Below are 18,126 nucleotides of genomic sequence, written 5' to 3'. Positions count from 1 at the left end.
GTGCTGGAATTGTGGGTCACTGTTTCACATTTGCTTGGGTTTAAGTGTGGAGTTAGTGCTTTTTCTGCCATTATTTATTAGAAACTAGAAGACCAACCTCTGATTCTTTAAGCTGAATTGTTAATGTTTCCAAGCTGTTGCCAAGAGGTACTAAACTGTCCAGTTCATTTTTCAGATCTTCAAGTACATCTGAATGATCCTGTAGCTTCCCGATGCATTCCAAATAATGCTGTGTAGTACTGTGTGACTGTTGGAAAGTTTAAAAGAAAACAAAAACAACAATAAGCCTTATAACTGTTTACATTTACTTATCTCTGTATGAATACACAAATATGCTTTTTTGCAATGTACTTACTTTAGGCTCTGCTTTAGTTTCAGTTGTATTCATGGGGCTCTGCTCATCTTCACGCTCATCAGCAGGGATTTGTTTCACTTCTTGCTTACACAGTGCTTTGATAACTTCTGTTAGGTTACAGTATTCAGGCTCATCATCATTTACAGCTGCATTTATAGCTGCAGCATCCTGCATGCTTCTGTCTCCTTTAGCACTTCCAGGAGTTTGGGTCCTTTCACATTCTTTATTTCTTCGAAGAATATCACTGAGCTTGCCAGCCAACTCTTTGAACATCGCTGGATTGTCATTCAGAGATGCAGCCAGTAGGACCTGCTGCAGCTGTGACTGGAACAGTTCTGCAGCAGCAGCAGGATTTGTTTCATGCATTTTCTCTTTCACGGTCAAGTCCTTCTTTGCTCCAAGCTGTTCACCGGTAGAGTGGAGGGCCTCTTGTTTTAATAAATCAATAAGAAGATCAGGGCTTTTGCTGTAAATGTGACTTAATTGCAGTTCTTTCTCCTTATCACTTGAAACTGCATCCTCCTCAGTACCATGGCTGGACTCTTGAATGTTTATTATCATTGTGAGGAGATCCTCAACTACCTGAGATTCAGCTTTTTGTAAGACTTTTGCATTAGTACCCTCCACTGTCATTTTTACCAATCCCTGCAAACTTGACCTTAGTTTACTACATACATCAGAGGTCTGCACACTTTCAGACGCAGAGCTACCTGTAATGCTACTGATGTCAGACTGGACTGCCAGTTTACCAACAGAATCTGTAAGTTGAGTGGATAAATCTACATTAGTATCCATGTTTTTACTCTCTGTGCGATCATACAATTCATCATCTATAACAGCTCTGATGTGAACTGAGTCATTACTATCTCTCAAAATAGTTTTTTCAGATGAATCAGACAACTGATCCATTGCACCAACTTGAATCTGATTGCTCATATCCTTGCTTATCTTGAAACCATCTTGCAAATATTGATTTCTAATGTTAAAAGCTTGTATTTCTGTAACATTTTCCACCTGTGCTTCAGTGTAGGCCTCTGCCATACTTGTACTGACTTCTAAATTCTCACTATTATTTTGTACTTTGTATTTTATTTGAGAACTAGGTGGTGCATTAACAAGATCATTGGAAACATCTGAAGTGCTTTCATGACCTCCCTCTGTAAGACTATCCATCTCTGCTTGGCAAAATCCTGTATTAACAGATTCAGCAACATTAAGATTGCAATTTATGCTGTGCGCTGGGGTATCCATGAAGTTCTCTTCTTCATACTTTTGCTTTTGGTTCAATGAACCTGAATCACTAGCATGTGACGAGAACATTTCAGTTTCTAGTTTAATACCATCTACTCTTTCTTTCAGGTAACCTGCAAGATTCAGTGAACCACATGAAGAGGAGGCCGCTTCTGTTTCATTGGATATATTTTTAAATGTGTTTGGTTCAGAAGACAGGGAAGACCTCTCTGATTCATTGCCTTCCTGGATGAAATTTTGGATAATGTTTGAATCCAAAGATACACCAGTCCCTTTCAATTGCACACTCTGCCCTGCATATACAGCCTCTTTGCATGTTTTTAAATCTAGGTATCTTTTTCCAGACTGCATATCAATTGAACTGCCATTGATAAGATCAGAATATGGAACAGCATGCTCACTAAACGTATCTCCATCCACAGATTCAGGTGGTTCTTGTGTTACTTCATGTGAACTGTTCTTAAACATTTCTGGTGAACTGTTTTTGCAGATATTTTTTTCTATAGCTTCAGTGAGAGGCAAGGATTGTTTGAATTGAGGGTCCTGCACACCACTGAGTTCCCTCTGCAAGCCCATCTGTTTCAGTTTTATTGAATCATCTGCTTCTTTTCCAGTAATTGCTTCATCCATTTGTATAAGCCCTTCGCCACGTTGCTCATCTATAAGCCCAAGTTTGGATGCCAAAGTCACCGATACCTGTTTTCCTTGCTCAAGATCTACAATTCCACCAGACAAGACCTGACCTTCCAACAGCCTCTGTGCTGTGCTAGCATTTAAAAGACCAAGTCTTGCTGCTTCTGGAACACGATGCAAATCATTGCTATATGGGTCCATTATGGCATAGATAGCCTTCTCAGAGTTTAGGGCTTTTTCATTATCAACCAGACTGTGTTGTATAGCATCACTGACGGTAATTGTTTCTCCAGTTTTTGATTCATAAAACCTGCCGAGTAGGCCCACATGGCTTGGTATCACTCCTTTTGCCACAATCTCCTGAAGTGTTTGTTCATCTTTGATTCCTCCATCCTGGAACTGCAAAGCTAACACATCTAATACAGTATCCTTGTCAACAAGTCCCTTTTCTAAGGCTGTATCAAGATCGTATCGCTCACCAGTGGCATAATCCAAAATGCCGCCTTCTTCCAACTGAACTTTGAGAAGTTTTGCAGCATTATGTTGCTCTAACTTTCCCTTCTCAACAGCAGTTGAAAGCAACAGATTCTCTTCTTTATCATTCATCAATCCTTTAATAAATGTCTTCCCTGAGAATTCCAAGTCAGCTTTTGGAGATTTTTTTGATACCTGATCGTTTAAGTCACTGGACAGACTTTCATTTGCAAGTGAGTTACATTCAGTGTCTTTATAAAGGCTACATTCTCTCATGGTAGGTAGGACATCAACATCACCATCTAATACTGTTTCTTTAGTATCACATGTCATTGCTATTTCATTGTGTGTGTGTGGTCCATCTAAACCAGTTTCAAGCATGCATTTCTGATTGCCAAGATGTTGTCCTTCAATATTTGCATCGGTGATTAGGTGATCATTTTGGTTCTGCAACTGTATTTGTGATTGATCTTTGGCTATAGAAGACAAAACAGCTACAGACCTATCAGCACTTCTAGAATAATGAGTTTGTTTTTCAACACTGTATTCACTGCAGTTTACTGTGTTCCACACTTCTGCTCTGTCTACTTGTGTCTCATTATCACTGTGCTTATGGCTTTCTGTTTCTTCAGAAAACCAATCATGTAAACTTGAAATAAATTGTTCCTGCACCTGTCTTGGAGAATGCTCATTAGGCATGGTATTTTGTTCTTTGTCTATTCTACATTCATGTGTGCCTACAGATTGTTCATATACACGGTTTTCTACAGCCTCAGTGCAATCATGTTTGTCTAGACTGATACTAGATTGTTTGAGACAAGGCATATTATTTGGGAATTTTTCAGCATTCTGTGTAAAACATTTGGTCATTTTAGCTAACTCTCTATTATATATCAATACCCTCTGTCCTGATTTGGGATCCATATAACTATTTATCATTAAATAGGATATCAGTAGTTGTTTGGCTTCTGAGGAAGATGGTAAATTTGTATTTTTCAGTTCAGATATTTCTTGATTCTGTTGCGATTCATGAGAACTAACTAGCTGAAGGTCACACGAAGAAACCCAAGTTGCAATCTTTTCATCTAAATCATCTATACCAGGAATGGTATCAGGTATCACTATAGAATTCAAAACACCTGCAGTGTTGCTGTCTATTATCTCTGACGTGGTTGCATTTTCAATGCTTACTACCTCAGAGCTCTCTGGAATATACAGTGCTGCTATTTTTTGTCTGTTACTTAGCAATTTATAAGCAAGTTCATTTGTAATCACCTCATGCTGTATGGAAGTTGATAGAGTGCAGATTTCACCCGAATGAGGCCAGATAAGACCCATAAAAGCATTTTGTTTTTCCAGCACTAACAGAGCACTGCTGGATGTTATTAAATTACATTGAACAGCTTCATCCACAGTTAATCTTTCACCTGAGCGAGGATTGACGATTCCACCATTTTGGGCCTGATAGCTCAATATTCCGCAGGCAGTATCTTGATCAATCAGGCCTTCTTGAACTGCTTCCTCCACATTTAGTTTGCAATTTGTTGTAGGATCCGTAATACCTCCTGCAAATAGCTGAGCCCCCAGCAGTCTGAACATGGTTTCCTGATCAATAAGGCCTTCATGAACAGCCCGCAATATGCTGACTTCTCTACCGGATTTTAAAGCTATTTTACCATCTTCTCCTTTCTTCACTGGCAACAATCTCAGACCTGTCTCTTCATGAACCAAACTCCTCTGCACAAGCTGTATTAGTGAGACCTTTTCTGCTGTATTTGGGTCAATCAAGTCTTTGCATGTATCCTCTCTTTCTAGAATCTTCAGGAACAATGGTGGTGGAATTAGCCCACTTTGGAAAGCCTTCTCTAGGTTTATAATGTCACCTGTATATGTGACTCTTAAACCCCCAGTTGCCAGTTGCATTTCAATCATCCTAATGGCTAGTTGTTCTGAGATAATTCCATCTCTCAAAGCAGCAATTACTGGAAGAGGTTCAGATGCATACTTGGCACTCAGAATACACCTGTTAGCTTCATTCATTTCCTGTAAATGCGTGTAAGTCTGTTCGTCAACCAGACCATGCTTGAAAGCATCGTCTGCATCCAAACACATGCTGAATTCTGGTAAGATGAGTCCTGATGTAATCAACTGAGCTTCAAGTACATTGATTCCAGTAGTGTAGTCAATCAGACCTTTCTGCATAGAGCGACAAACTGAAAAGACCGCTCCAGTTTCCAGGTCTATAAGGCCTTCTATGGTTTGATAAGCCTATGAAAGATGAAAAAACGGAATACTTTAATAAAAGGTCACACTCATTAAAAAAAAAAAAAAGATACATTTTTTTTTTCTTGACATCAAATGGAAGTTACGCATAGAAATATGTACTTACCAATAGGACAAGCATGTGAATGTTAGCAGTTCATATGCACAAGTGAAAATCTGTGTCAGTGTTTCAACAGCAAGAAGAGGGGGACACAAGAAAAGCTTGCATGCATCTGTGAACGGAAAACTTTTCTTCCATAGTATAAAAAACAGAGTTAGTTAGAGGCAGAACAAATTAAGAGCATTAATTTAGTTCTGTGAAAACCTGTGAAGACAAAACCATCATGCTCCATTTGTCTGTGAAAAGTTAGAATGTGGGTGATATTAGAAGTTCATGCTATGCATGTTTACAGCATACTCTGTTTATACACACATACATTCTGAAAAGGGACCAAACACACATGTACAAAACTTACACTTGAGACTTGTTATTAAAAACACTAACCTCAATACAATTATTATACCATGTACCTTTATCATTTTACTAACATTAGCTAGGCTTCTGCCCCACCCTCCCATATTCCTTAAAAATGACCAGCAACTCAACATTAAAACAAAAACAAAACAAAAAAAACATGTTAGTCATTTTTCATGCAATTTGATCACCTTACATCTAAGCTGCTTTACAGTCTCAGGCACAAACCATGTGTCTCAAAGAAGTTGCCATTAATTCATATTCTACCTGTTCATCAAGAAGGCTTTGTGGTTGTGGAAGCTGATCAACAGACTGCTGAGATAAATCATTGTATGCCTGCTCCAAAGACTTCAGCTCTTGTTTGGTGACTTGTCTTTCTTCTTCTGTCATTCTAAAAGGGATACATTTAACATGTCAATGTATTTGTGTTAATAGCACTGGAATACAAAGCACAGTGCATGTTTAAATAATACAAAATAATAAAAAAAAACGAACTTGTCACTGTGCTTCACCAACATTAACTGTGTCGTCCTCAAAGCTTCAGCAATTTGTTCTTTCTTTGTTGCTACTTCTTCCATTGAAACCTGTAACAGGAAAAAAAAAATAGTGTAAAGTTTTTACATTGGATTTAGTCAGTTACATGTTAGAAATGAAAGATGTATTTATCATTGTCAAATATCTCCTAAATTCTGTTTCCAGTTGTTTGACATTGGACTGAAATCAAGTTCAGGTTTAAACCACCAAATACGTGGTATTTTGAGAATGCTGTTAAACAATAACCCCCTTCGAACCAAACCCCAGCTACTGAACAAGTACTGATAATTAGAATGTGGATGAACTCCCTTAAATCCAAAGACATGTTTTTACAAATCGTTTGTATGATCATTCATGATAAAAGGGGATGTCTTGAGCTGGTAAGTTAAAAAAAAAAAAAACATTTTTAAAAATGACCGCTATGACTGAAAAAGTATTTCAGAAGGTATGAATTGTTTTACTAATTCCTCAATGTTGCTAAAAAAAAAAAAAAAAAAAACTGTACCCATAGAGTTTTGCATTTTAACTTTTGTCTGAAATGTTTACGTGAAACTAAATGCCATGTCTTTTTTAACTCCTGTTACCTGTAATTTATGTGGTCAGTGTACATATACATTCATGCGTTCTTATATACCATTATAGCTAGAAAAGCTGCAAATGGGCAATGGTATCTGCAGAAGCAGGCGTTCAATGTGCAATAGTAGAACCTGCCAGCATAGGGTTTATCCTAGCTCTGGTATTCAGCTTTGCTAAATGACTGTCAACTGCCATAAAACTGCCGCAAAAACGTTGTGTACACTATATCTGTATATACCCCCTGGAAATATTTTTATAAAAAACAGTCCATCCATATTCAAAATGTATTGCATGCATTCTCTACATCTGTTTAAAAAAGAGAGAATGTTGTATTTTGGTATTTTTTATTTTTTTTTAATATATGGATTATAATTTTAACATGCCACTGTAATTTATTATTATTCAAAATAGCATACACCTAACAACCAAAAATAAGCCATTTGTGAGTGTTTTCAAATAACATCTTACAAAAAAACTGTAATTTTGTCGTTTCTTTTAGCATACAAAGCAATACGTTGTACACTTTTAACCTCTTGGAAACGATTGCTTTGTTTTTCATCATTCTAATGCTTTCCACTGTGCTGCAATGAGAAGACAGGACTTAATTTTGTAAGTTCAAAAACTATGCTTTAATGACACATTGTATATGTTCCCTTTAATCCTAAAGTACATCAATATTTATATTAATATCCATATTCATATACACAGTTTTCTACAGCCTCAGTGCAACTGAACGTAAATGAAAGGGCAATTTCAAAACAAATTAATAAGGGAAAGCTTAGATCTACTCTAATGCAAGGGTGTAATTATTTTCAAAACAAAAGTTTATTTTTATACTGTGTATACTGTGTTCATTATTTGTTTTGGATGTCTCATTGTTTTTACATGCTACCAAAATATTTTAGTAGAATAGTTTCTAAATGTCATGTATTAAAAACTGCACATTATTTTAGCAGTAAAATAAATGGTATCAAGGTAAAAACATATTTTTTATTTTTAAATCTGCAGCTTTATTTCTTTTTTATTCAAGTTTATTCTTTTTTGACCATCATAGGGGCCGTTGTAAGGATCAGTGCAAAGTGATTTGCGGCTGCAAAACACCAATATTGCTGCCAAAAAATGTTTAGCTGACGTAAAGTGGGACTTTAGCGGTCATTAAAAATGTGGTGTATGTTTAGAATGGTAAAAACAGGGTCATTTTTTAGTACAATGCAAACAGTTATCAGAGTTTGTAATAACCTTAAATTTTTTTTCCCTGCAAGACAGACAGGGCTAGAATTGTTTTTTTGTTGCGTTCGGGGGTGTTTTTTCGGTTTTTATTATTTGGCAAAATCGGTTGTTTTCGGTTATTAACAAACAACACACAAAATGCAGCAATTTTCAGTTTCTATGCACGTTTCATTTACAAACGTTAACTTACTGTGTTGAACTGAGGATGTCACACCCCATTACCGGCCGTGTATCTGTCACTGATCACTGGGGTTTGGTGGGATGTGGTGACGAAATAACTCATATCAATAATTCAGCTGAATGCAGGCACATTACAATCTTACAGTTTCGTTACTGCAGCTCACATGTTGTACACGTTGTTTTCCAGCTTCTCAACTCACTTCCTGGTTTGTCAACAAAGCTTATTGAAGACCCTTAAATAACTGTATACAAACAAAGGCAAACACTAGAACACTACTGTAAAGCAATATTGCAATGCTGACTTAAAGTTACTTATTAGCCTTTTAACAGCAAGTATTTTGTATTTATTAGGCTTCCAAGACAGGTTGGGAAGCCTATTGTTTCTGTTGGGATTTTTTTGGCACGAAAACCCACGAAACTTCATAGGGTGGTAGAGGCCTTTGGGAAGTTGTGTCGGAGCGAAAATGAAGGTCATAGGTTACATGGGTTGGCGGCTATACTGGATTTTTCAAGAATTTTATACAATTTAAAAAAAATCTTCTCTGAAAGCGCTAATGGTAGAGATGTGAAACTTGGGGCACAGCCTACACTTATGCCCTAAATTTAGATTTGTTCAAGAGAAGTCGATTCATCACATGGTTCAGCGGCCATATTGGATTTGTCAAAAATATTCTAACGTCGTCTTCTCTGAAACCGTTATGCTGATTGAAGCGAAACTTTGCATAAATAGCCTTGGCAAGGTTGTCTATCAAGTTTGTTCAAGGCAAGTAGCTACATAAAAAAAACATGGCCATGGCGAGCCAATCAAATTTCAGCTATGGTCAATTTTCATATATTGTAGAGTTTATCTATGGTAGAATGTGGTAGTGATGAAACTTCATAAGAGTAGTAGAGGCATATGGGAATTCATGACAACAAAAGAATGAAATTGATTGGTCACATGGTTTGGCAGCCATATTGGATTTTTGAGCCACATTTTCGAATGTCTGTAAAATGCATAACTGGCTTTATAACTCCTCAGAGAGTGCAGATAGAGTAGTGTTTACTATGGAACACATAGAGGAACCCAAATATGCTCTACCAAAAAATGCCTTTGCCCGTGACCTCTGACCTCTCCTAACGGTCAAATCAAAAACTAGGTTATAATTAGGGCTTCTGTTGTTCGGGTTTTATTAATTGTATTTTTCGGTGCTTATTTTTAGCTATTTTCGAGTTTTATGTAAATCGTTTTTTTTTCGGGGCTTTCGTTTTTTGATATACTGTATGAAATTAGTGTTTTTGGTTTCTTTCCAAAATAACTTGAGCGTTTTGTTTTTTTGTGTCAAAATATGTATAGTAACTGGACAGTACTTGCACACTTAAGTTGTACCATCTTTTCCTTGCTGTCTTCCACAATGAAATTCCTATGGTCACGGGCACATTCTTCTGGAGTTTTTGTGTGTAGGCATTTTTGTACATTTCGTCACAATTCTGTTTTAAATCCTCTGTATCTTAACTGTAATACAGCTTTAAATCCTGCTAACAAGCCTCCATCCTGATTGTAATCTCATTTTAAATCTCACAAGCGGAGTCTCCAATAGAAATGTAGGAATTCGCTGTCACTCAGTAGTTGGGGTAGTTTTAAAGTATTCAGAATGAATCAATGATAGATACAAGCCAGGAAGGCGGGACATTGCCCAGCAGCACTGGGAAATGTATTTATTATTATTTTTGTAGTAGGTTTTATTTTTTTTTAATAGGAAAAGGGTAAAGTCAATGTGAATAGATTAACCATTTCCACAGTTTTTCCAGGTGTTTTCCGGTGTTTACAGGCTGTATCAGGGGTGTTTTATTGGGTTTTATCGGTTAAAACCGAAAATCAGAAGCCCTACTTATAATTCCGATGCAGATAGAGTCATGGTTACCATGGAACACATAGGATCCCATATATGCTCTACCAAAAAATATATTTGACCGTGACCTCTGACCTTTCCTTAAGGTCAAATGCAAAAGTGGCTTATAACTGCTTAGATAGTGCAGGTAGGGTCACAGTTACTATGCAACACAGATAGGAACAAGAATGCCTTGGAAGTTGCTTGCAACTTCTAGTTATAATTGTTATTTTATTAATCGTAATACTGATGTTGTTTTATTAATTTTTTATATTTTGCACAAAGTATTAATTTTGTAAATATAAATGTTAACTTTAAAATAATTACTTGTCCTGAATGTATTGGTCCTAAACAATAACAAAAATAATCTTACAACACTATAAGAGTTTTTTTTTTTCTTTCAGCTACAAGTTTTTTCAGCCCAGCCCAGTTCTATTACGTAGGTCCACAATAATTGCCGATTGGTCAGTAGCAATGCTTTGCACACTGCTCGCCTTCTGAAAAACATTTTCTTTATGTAGAGCGAGAAGTAAATTATTGACTTTATTAAAAATATATTTGCGAAACCCAGATTTATCAGTTTAATGAGTGTGTTATTGTCAGTTAAAACCAAAAACTTCAAGTCCTAAGCATGAGTTAGACAATTTCCTTTAAGTAAAGAAGGTCAAATAAAGAATTATTCATTGTCTGTGTGTGTTTTTTTTTTAATTTGAAAGGTGGGCCTATTCCTCCACTCAAAAATACAGTATGTTATTACCTGAGGCTTATAAGAAGTGTCTTTGGGGGCATTTTTGTCATCCTGCAAGGGCTTCTCTTCTTTAATGTTGGTTTTTTTCATATTCGATACCCAGTTTAACAACTTGCTAACTTTTTCACCATGCTCTTTCTTCTCTTCCTCAACAGATTTCTGAGTGTCAGGAAAAAAATGTCAATAGAACCATTAGGTTAGCCGTAGTGGTTTATTTGCTGCAAGAAAACAGTTGTATAGAGAACATTGGAAACACACTGTATATGGACACCCAACACCAACCTTAAAGACAACAAAATCCTTTTTAAAAAGGTAAACCTCCCAGCCATTTCACGAACTACTTTCCGAGTGTCATTTTTATTTCTCATTTATACAGTGTAAGATCATTCTTATCACTTTGACCCTGCCTTTGTCTCATTAAAGAGTAATAGTATTAAACAAAGCAGGTTTTATTCAGAGTACCTGACATTTACAACGTTGACAGTTTTTGCACAGGGAATAAAAACTCACACATTTTATAATAGAGCTGATCTTCATCTTGGCAAATGCATGCTTGCAAATTGGTCGCAGTTCACTCAAGATGGTGAACTTTGCCTTTTTTTATTTTGTCTTAATTTTTTTCAAACCCTTTCAGCCCTGAATTATTTTTGTAAAGATGAAGAATGCAAAATTAAGTTATACGATTAAAAAAGTCCTTTATTGAGTATACATGAGAACAAGGTAAACAAAGTGTTTTTCATGTATGTAAACACTCTCAGACTGGGACCTAGGAGTCCTGCGAGGTTCCAACATGACTTCCGACAACATATGTTAATATACCAGGACTGAAAGGGTTAAAGAAACAAATTGTTCTTATCCCATAAATATCTTCTGAACAGTGTTATACTGCTTCCAAATAGAGAAGATCAATACGACGAAACACAGTACCGAGAAGTAGACGCCCCTACACCTTGAGGTTTGTAAGCTTCAAGCAGTCTAAGTCCAGTGTGGTGGTCAAAAACAGCCCTGTCTAAAGCATCTTTGAAGGATATTTTCCTTTTTGTTTTAGGGCAGGTCAGACTTCTAGTATGGTACTTTTCATCTTGAAGCTTCAATGCAGTAGCAGTATCAATGATGCCCCTTCTGACAGCTTCTGCCATAGGAACTCTGTTGCTAGATTCTGCTTCTATCAAGCCACCAGTCAAGCACTGAAACTCTAGGCATCTGAAACCCACATCCTTGGTAAATAAGTTCATTTTCATTGCCTCTGTTAGGGACAGAGTTATTTTGCTCTGTGGGTCGACGATTCCAGTGTAGGCATGTTCAGACTGCTGGATCTGTCTGGCCAATGCTTCATCAAGCAAGCCCTTTTCTAAAGCCTCAGAGATCAAACACTTCTTTCCAGTTGATGGATCGTAAATGCCACCTGTGCAGGCCTGGGCCTCCAAAAGACGTATAGCTGTGAATCTTTCCACTAGATTTTGCTGCAAGGCTTTATAAATGCTAAGTCTTTTATTGGAGGATGCATCCCAGATACCTGCAACAGGGCTATCTTCGACTTTTGGCTTGGTGTGCCTTGAAATCAAAAGATCGGCCAACTCTGTGATCGCCAGCTTACCCTCTTTATATTTAATCATTTCAGTTTGGTTAATCAGACCTCGTCTCAGGGCATCTTCAATACAAAATTGCCTTCCACTTTTAAAATCGGTCACATATTGTACAGAAACACCAGCAGAATCTGTTATTGCAGTTTCTTTCCACTCACACTCCTGTTCTGAAAGTTCCAGGTACGTCTTCTTGTCAATGTACTGGTTTCGATATGCTTCATATGCTGTCATCTCTGTACCGATACTGCTGTCAATAACAGAGACTCTGTGACCCTTTGCTGGAGAAGAACTTGAAACATGTCTATCGCCTATAGGCAGGAGTAAAACCCCCCCATCTACATCATACACGCACATTGTTATCAGTTCGGAGTAGTACATTGTTTGTCCGGTATTTGGATTGTGGAAGCCCCTTGGATTGCTAACTGGCTCATACAAATGCTTCAGGGTAACACTATTTAAAAAGCCTTGATTAACTGCGATTTCTGCAGGAAGCCGGATGCTTCTCTGAGGATCAATCACTCCACCAGTTGCTATTTGTGCTTCAATTATTTTTTTGCCTTTCTGTCTTTCGAGAAGCCTGTTCTCAATTGCATGGAACACAGACAATGTTTTGCCAGCGTGCAAATATCCAGTGACACTTTTCTCAGCATCCATTAACTTCGCCTTGTTATCGGCCTCGATTGCACCCCTTTGTAGTGCTTCCTCCACAGTATATGTATTGCCTGACATTGGATCAATGATAAATCCTGTTGCAGCTTGAGCTTCTAGAAACTCTAAAGCATACGATTGGGCAATTAAACCTTTATTTGCTGCATCCATTAGCGACATCTTCTTTTTGCTAGAATCCAGGTATAAGCCAGCTATTGCAGACTTTTTGCTTACGAATCTTTCAAGAGACTTCTGTACCTCTTCAACTGTTAACATTCCTAACTCAAGCTTTTTAACTGTGTCACTGTCTAAAAGTGTAGCTTCCACCAGCTGCCTCGCATTTACATAATACCTGAGACCTTGGAACTTCCATTTTTCTTCATTCCAGTTCTGGCTCCAGTCCATCTGTTTAAATGTGTCTCCTTGTGACTGCAATGACTCTACTGCTTTGCTTGCTCCCAACATTGCCAGGTGGTGAACTGAGAAAAGGTCTCTGTTATTATTACTTGTCATTTCCATTCGCATACTGTCCCCCAGGTCAGATGTTGAGGTTGTCTGTCTTAGGACTGCAAAATCCTTCTGTGAAATTACATGATGTATGTCTGTGTGTTGGCTTGAGTTTTGAACACTGTATGACTTCTCAAGATTTTTAAATTCACCATTGAAATCTCTGCGTTTGTTTTTCAACATTTCTGTCTCATTTAAAATGCTTTCCTTTTCCAGCTTCAGTTTTCTTATTTCATCAGTCTGCTCCACTTTAGCCATCTAAAAACATGAAATTGTGAGAACTGTTATAAATAAGGGAACAGAGAGAAAAATATTGGGATATGTACATTTTTTTACAGCAATAAGGAAAAGAGGAGAGCCGTTAAGAAACCAAAAAGAAAAAAAAGGATACAGCTTGAACATCAAAGTTAGGTAAATAGATCTTTTCTTAAGATCGATTGCAAAATCAACTGCCCAGAAAAAACAGAAATTGGACAGTTGCAGTAAAACCGTTGGAATTGTGTTGCAATGACAAAAGTAAAGGCATGAATATGTTTGATGGTCAATCCTAACCAATAATAAAAAGCACATTTTGCATGAAGATAGACAGTTGTTCCAAGTCAAAGACAAAAGATTCCCACCCAAATGGTAGACAATATGTCAAAGAATATACCTCTGATGAGAATTTTATCATTCTTAATTCCTCTTCGAGTTTTTTCTTTGTTTCTTCATTGGATGTAACCAATTTCTTAGTCATTTGCAGCTCCTTTGTGAGTAAATCACATTTCACCTTTTCTGATTCAGCCAGCTTCCTCAGGGATTCAATTTCGGAATCAGCCTTTTTCCTCAACACCAACTCTTTGGAGTCTTGCTGGCTTTTCTGATTTTGCTGCCTGGTCGCCATTTCATTTACCTTTCTACTTTCAGCACTCACTGCCGCCTCAAGCTTTGACAACTTTTCTTTCAAGCTGCTAACTTCCTTTCTGCTGCTAGCTATCTGTTCTCTGAGCAATCTGGCCTCTTGCTCTACAAGTGCATGTTTTCTTTCATTCTCCGCCAATGTCTGCTTTAGTTTTGTATTCTCCATTGACATTTCCTTCCGAATGTTATCTGCCTGACTAATGTTGGCCTTCAGTTTGATTTTCTCATTCTCTAATTGACTGATGTGAGTTTTGCTGTTCTGCAGTTCATGCTTTGCAACAGTCTTCTCCTTCTCCGCCTGTCCCACCTTTAAAAGTAGCATGTCTAATTCCTTTTGAGTCTCCAGTTTGTTCTTAAGAATGTTTTGGTTAAATGCTTTGAGTTGCTCTATCTCCTGACGAAGGTATTTGTTCTCCCTTTCTGAAGTTTCTGTACTATAAGATTGCTCCCTTGACTTTTTATCAAACTCCAGCTTAACAGCAGATTCTTGTAATTTCATCTTTTGCTCCATTTCCCCCTGAAGTAACTGCAGCTGCTGCTCATGGCCTTTCTTTTGAATACCCAGTTTGATTTTCAGATCTTCCACCATTTCCCTGCACTTCCCAAGTCCTTCCTCCAAATTGTTGGCCTTTTCTTTATCAGTTATTTCTTCCTTTTGCCTTTGCTTGAGCTCTTCTTGAGCTTTCTCTAGTCTCTGTTTTAACAAAATGACCTCTGCTGTTTGGGACTGGACTTTCTCCTGTGCCGTGCTTTTCTCTTTCTGAAGTGCAAGAAGCTCAACTTCTGAAGCAAGTTTACATTTTTGCAACTCAGTTTCAAGTTCTTTGATTTTGGATCGGGTTTTCTGTACCTCAGCTGTCTCCCTTTTAAGTTCTTCTGCCACATTTTTCAGTCTGACATTTAAATCGTCAATTTCTACTTTCTGTGCCTGCACTTTTTGGTCAGCCAACTTCTTCACCATATTTGCAGAACTGAGTTCTGATTTTAGGTTTCTTATATCTCTGTCACAGCTTATATTGGTCATACTGAGCCCTTTCATTTTTTGCTGTAATTCAGCTGCTTTCTTCATCTCGTCATCATAGTTTCTTAGTTTTAGCTGAAATTCTTGTGCAGCCTTATTTTTCTTTAGCAACTCCTCCTCTAATATTTTTGACTGAGATTTTAAACTGTCCACTTGGGATTTAAAGATTTGACTTTGCTGTTGTTTGCTGCTGTTTTCCAAGTTTAATTTATCAATTTCCACTTTCAGATTCGTCATGGACCGTTCGGTTTCATTGTTCATTCTTTTTAGCTCTTCCACCTTTTCCTTCAACTGATTTACCAGAATATTTCTTTTTTCTAGCTCACTCTCAAGGCTTCTGCTTTTTGACTGAATCTCTTGTTGAGCCTTTGTCTTTAGCGAGAGCTCCTCTTTGACCTTTGCTAGCAGCTCTCTCAAATTGCCCGCTTCACCTATATGTGACTGCAGCTTTTGTTCAAAGAAAACTTTTTCTTGTTGGAGAGAATCTATTTGTAGCTTTAAGTTAATTAATTCAGTCTCTGACTTTGTGTTTGTTCTAGTAAGCTCGTTCACCTTAAATTTAAGCTGATCCACTTCAGCTTGGCTATTTGTTAGCTTTTGTTCTAAATATTTAGTTTTTTGACTGCTCTCCTGCTCAGAGTTGGTTCTTTGCAGCAATGAATTATGTTGGATTTTAAGCTGTTCTTTCAAACCCTCAACCTCTGTCTTGTAGAACTGGACTTCTTGTTCAAATGAAGTCTTTTCTCTTTGAAGTGATTTCATTTCTTCTTGTAAATGGTAAATTGACTTCTTAAGTTGATTTGACTCCTGCCTAAACTGTTCAGTTTGTTGCTTACTGTTTAGTAACCCTGATTCAATTTCTCTAAAGTTTTGCACGTAGCTACTCTCTGATGAGCTCCTCTGCTGCAACTCTAATTGGAGATGTTTAAGTTTATTATTTGACTCGTCCAGTCGGTCTTTAAAAAGCTGTGCTTTTTCATCAGCTGCATTTTTTTGGAGCTGAAGGGAATTGAGTTCAGATTTCAAATTCTGTATGTCATTTTCAACTTTCTGCTTACCAAGAGTAAGGTCGTCAACTCTCTGCTGCAGAACCTCTACTATCTTTAATTCTTGCTCTTTCCTGAACACTATTTCCATGTCTGAATTAAGATATTGCCCATTGTTTGGGAAAGCAGATTGTTGGATACTTTCCCTAATAACCGAGTACCTGTTTTCATCAAGTTGCATTTTCGACTCTGATTGATTCTCCCAACTTTGTTCCATTTGTTTTATTTGCCGTAGGAGATGTTCTTCTGCAGATTCCTTTCTCTTCAGTTCTATCTCCAATGTCCTTTTTTGCATCTCCAAATCTTGGACGTCAGTGTCCTTTCTTCTTAAGTGTTCCTCCATCTTTCTTCTTGCCATCGTGTTATCTTCAATTTCTTTCTTCAAAACCCTCAGTTTTTGTTCTACAGCTTCTTTCTTGGACTCTGACTGCAGAGTGAGCTGACGGGCCCTCTCCAGTTCCTGCTCTGCAGCTGCCTTCTTCTTTACTGTGGTCTCCAGTTCCAAGCGGTACTGCTTTGCTTCATATTCTGTCTTTGTCTTTTGAAGGGTTAGATCGTCAATAATACTTCTTTGTTTATTCAGCTCGTTTTCAGCAGCTGCTATCACTCTGGGGAGTTCCTGTTCCAACTGATCCTTCTGCTTCTTGGTTTGCTCTAATGCATATTCCAGTTCTCTTACCCGCTGTCTCAGCTTTAAGATTTCATTGTCATTTACTGCCTTTTGTTGTTCCATGTTTTCTGACCAGGTTGATTGGTCAACAACACACACTGCCTTTCTTTTCTAGAACACAAAATAAAACCATGTATGCTTGAGTTATGGTGAGGAAATCGGTTCAAAAGTATTCCTCAAAAGCTTCACCCACCACCTTCTGCCAACACAAAGTCTAACATCCTCATCCAGAAATATCCGTCACCACCAACGATACAATAGATCATTTCTTTTGTATCTAATTCAACAGAGCACACCAACAGAGCAATATTTAGATTGTAAATCTTGATATAATAAAAAAGCAACTGCATGCTTTTGAAATCTTCAGATTGAAAAATTTCAGGAATTAAATATACACCAGTAAAGGGAAATGACAACACCTTAGTGGATCCAGAGAAAAAAAAAAACATAGTCTACAAGGAAACACACATTTTTTGTAAATGCCGGAAGTACAGATATAAATAGCAGATCAACCTCTTGGCCTTCAGCACTTTGGCAAATCATATTTTGTCATGAATATATATATATATATATATATATATATATATATATATATATATATATATATATATATATATATTCATGACAATATATGACAATTACATACATATATATGTATTTGCTGTCACTGTTTGAATTTTTGAGATACCTGCAAAAACAATACTTTCAGATTGTAGTACATAAAGTGTGATAAACTAGTCCATTTTGAATAGTTTTATGACTGTCATACTGACTGGGAGGTTTCCTTGGAAAAGTAGTCTGTAAAGAAAAAAAGGAACAAATTACAGTACTAACACATACTTTTTGGAGTTTCATTAACTAGAATACACTAATAATGAAGAATAATCAAGTTTCAAATCACCACTGTGATCCTGATTTTCAAGAGCAGATTATCAATAATTTATCATTGATTTTTTCTTAAGTATAACAAATCAGTATCTCTTGATTATCTTTTAGGTGGGCCTCATTTTCCAATCTTTGATGTTCTGTAGATATGTGTGATTGTTTAGTGGCTTTAGTCATTACTGCCTCCTTTTCAAGATTCTTTAATAAATCCCTTTGCCCAGTTATTTTAATGCCTTGACCAATACTGTGAGATATAAAGCTTTGGATTCCTTCA

At 37.1% G+C, this 18,126-nt stretch overlaps 1 protein-coding gene across 26 annotated transcripts in view; it reads right to left on the bottom strand.

Moving 5' to 3' along the window:
• Positions 1–18,126, bottom strand: part of LOC117410837 (dystonin) — a 187,527-nt gene that overhangs the window by 71,165 nt on the left and 98,236 nt on the right. For 25 of the 26 annotated variants that reach the window (XM_034017703.3, XM_034017698.3, XM_034017701.3 and 22 more), the window contains 5 exons: positions 10,599–10,748; positions 5,946–6,034; positions 5,718–5,841; positions 356–4,981; positions 98–247 (listed from right to left, as the gene is read on the bottom strand). In XM_034017703.3, the coding sequence (XP_033873594.3) occupies positions 98–247; positions 356–4,981; positions 5,718–5,841; positions 5,946–6,034; positions 10,599–10,748 (5,139 nt within the window). The remainder of the gene's footprint in view (positions 1–97; positions 248–355; positions 4,982–5,717; positions 5,842–5,945; positions 6,035–10,598; positions 10,749–18,126) is intronic. The other variant, XM_034017714.3, reaches the window with a different exon arrangement.

The sequence above is a fragment of the Acipenser ruthenus genome, chromosome 6, assembly GCF_902713425.1.
Source record: "Acipenser ruthenus chromosome 6, fAciRut3.2 maternal haplotype, whole genome shotgun sequence".
In the NCBI taxonomy this organism is placed as follows: Eukaryota; Metazoa; Chordata; class Actinopteri; order Acipenseriformes; family Acipenseridae; genus Acipenser; species Acipenser ruthenus.
The sequence above is the reverse complement of the archived record's forward strand: the minus strand, read 5'-3'. Positions and strand labels throughout refer to the sequence as shown.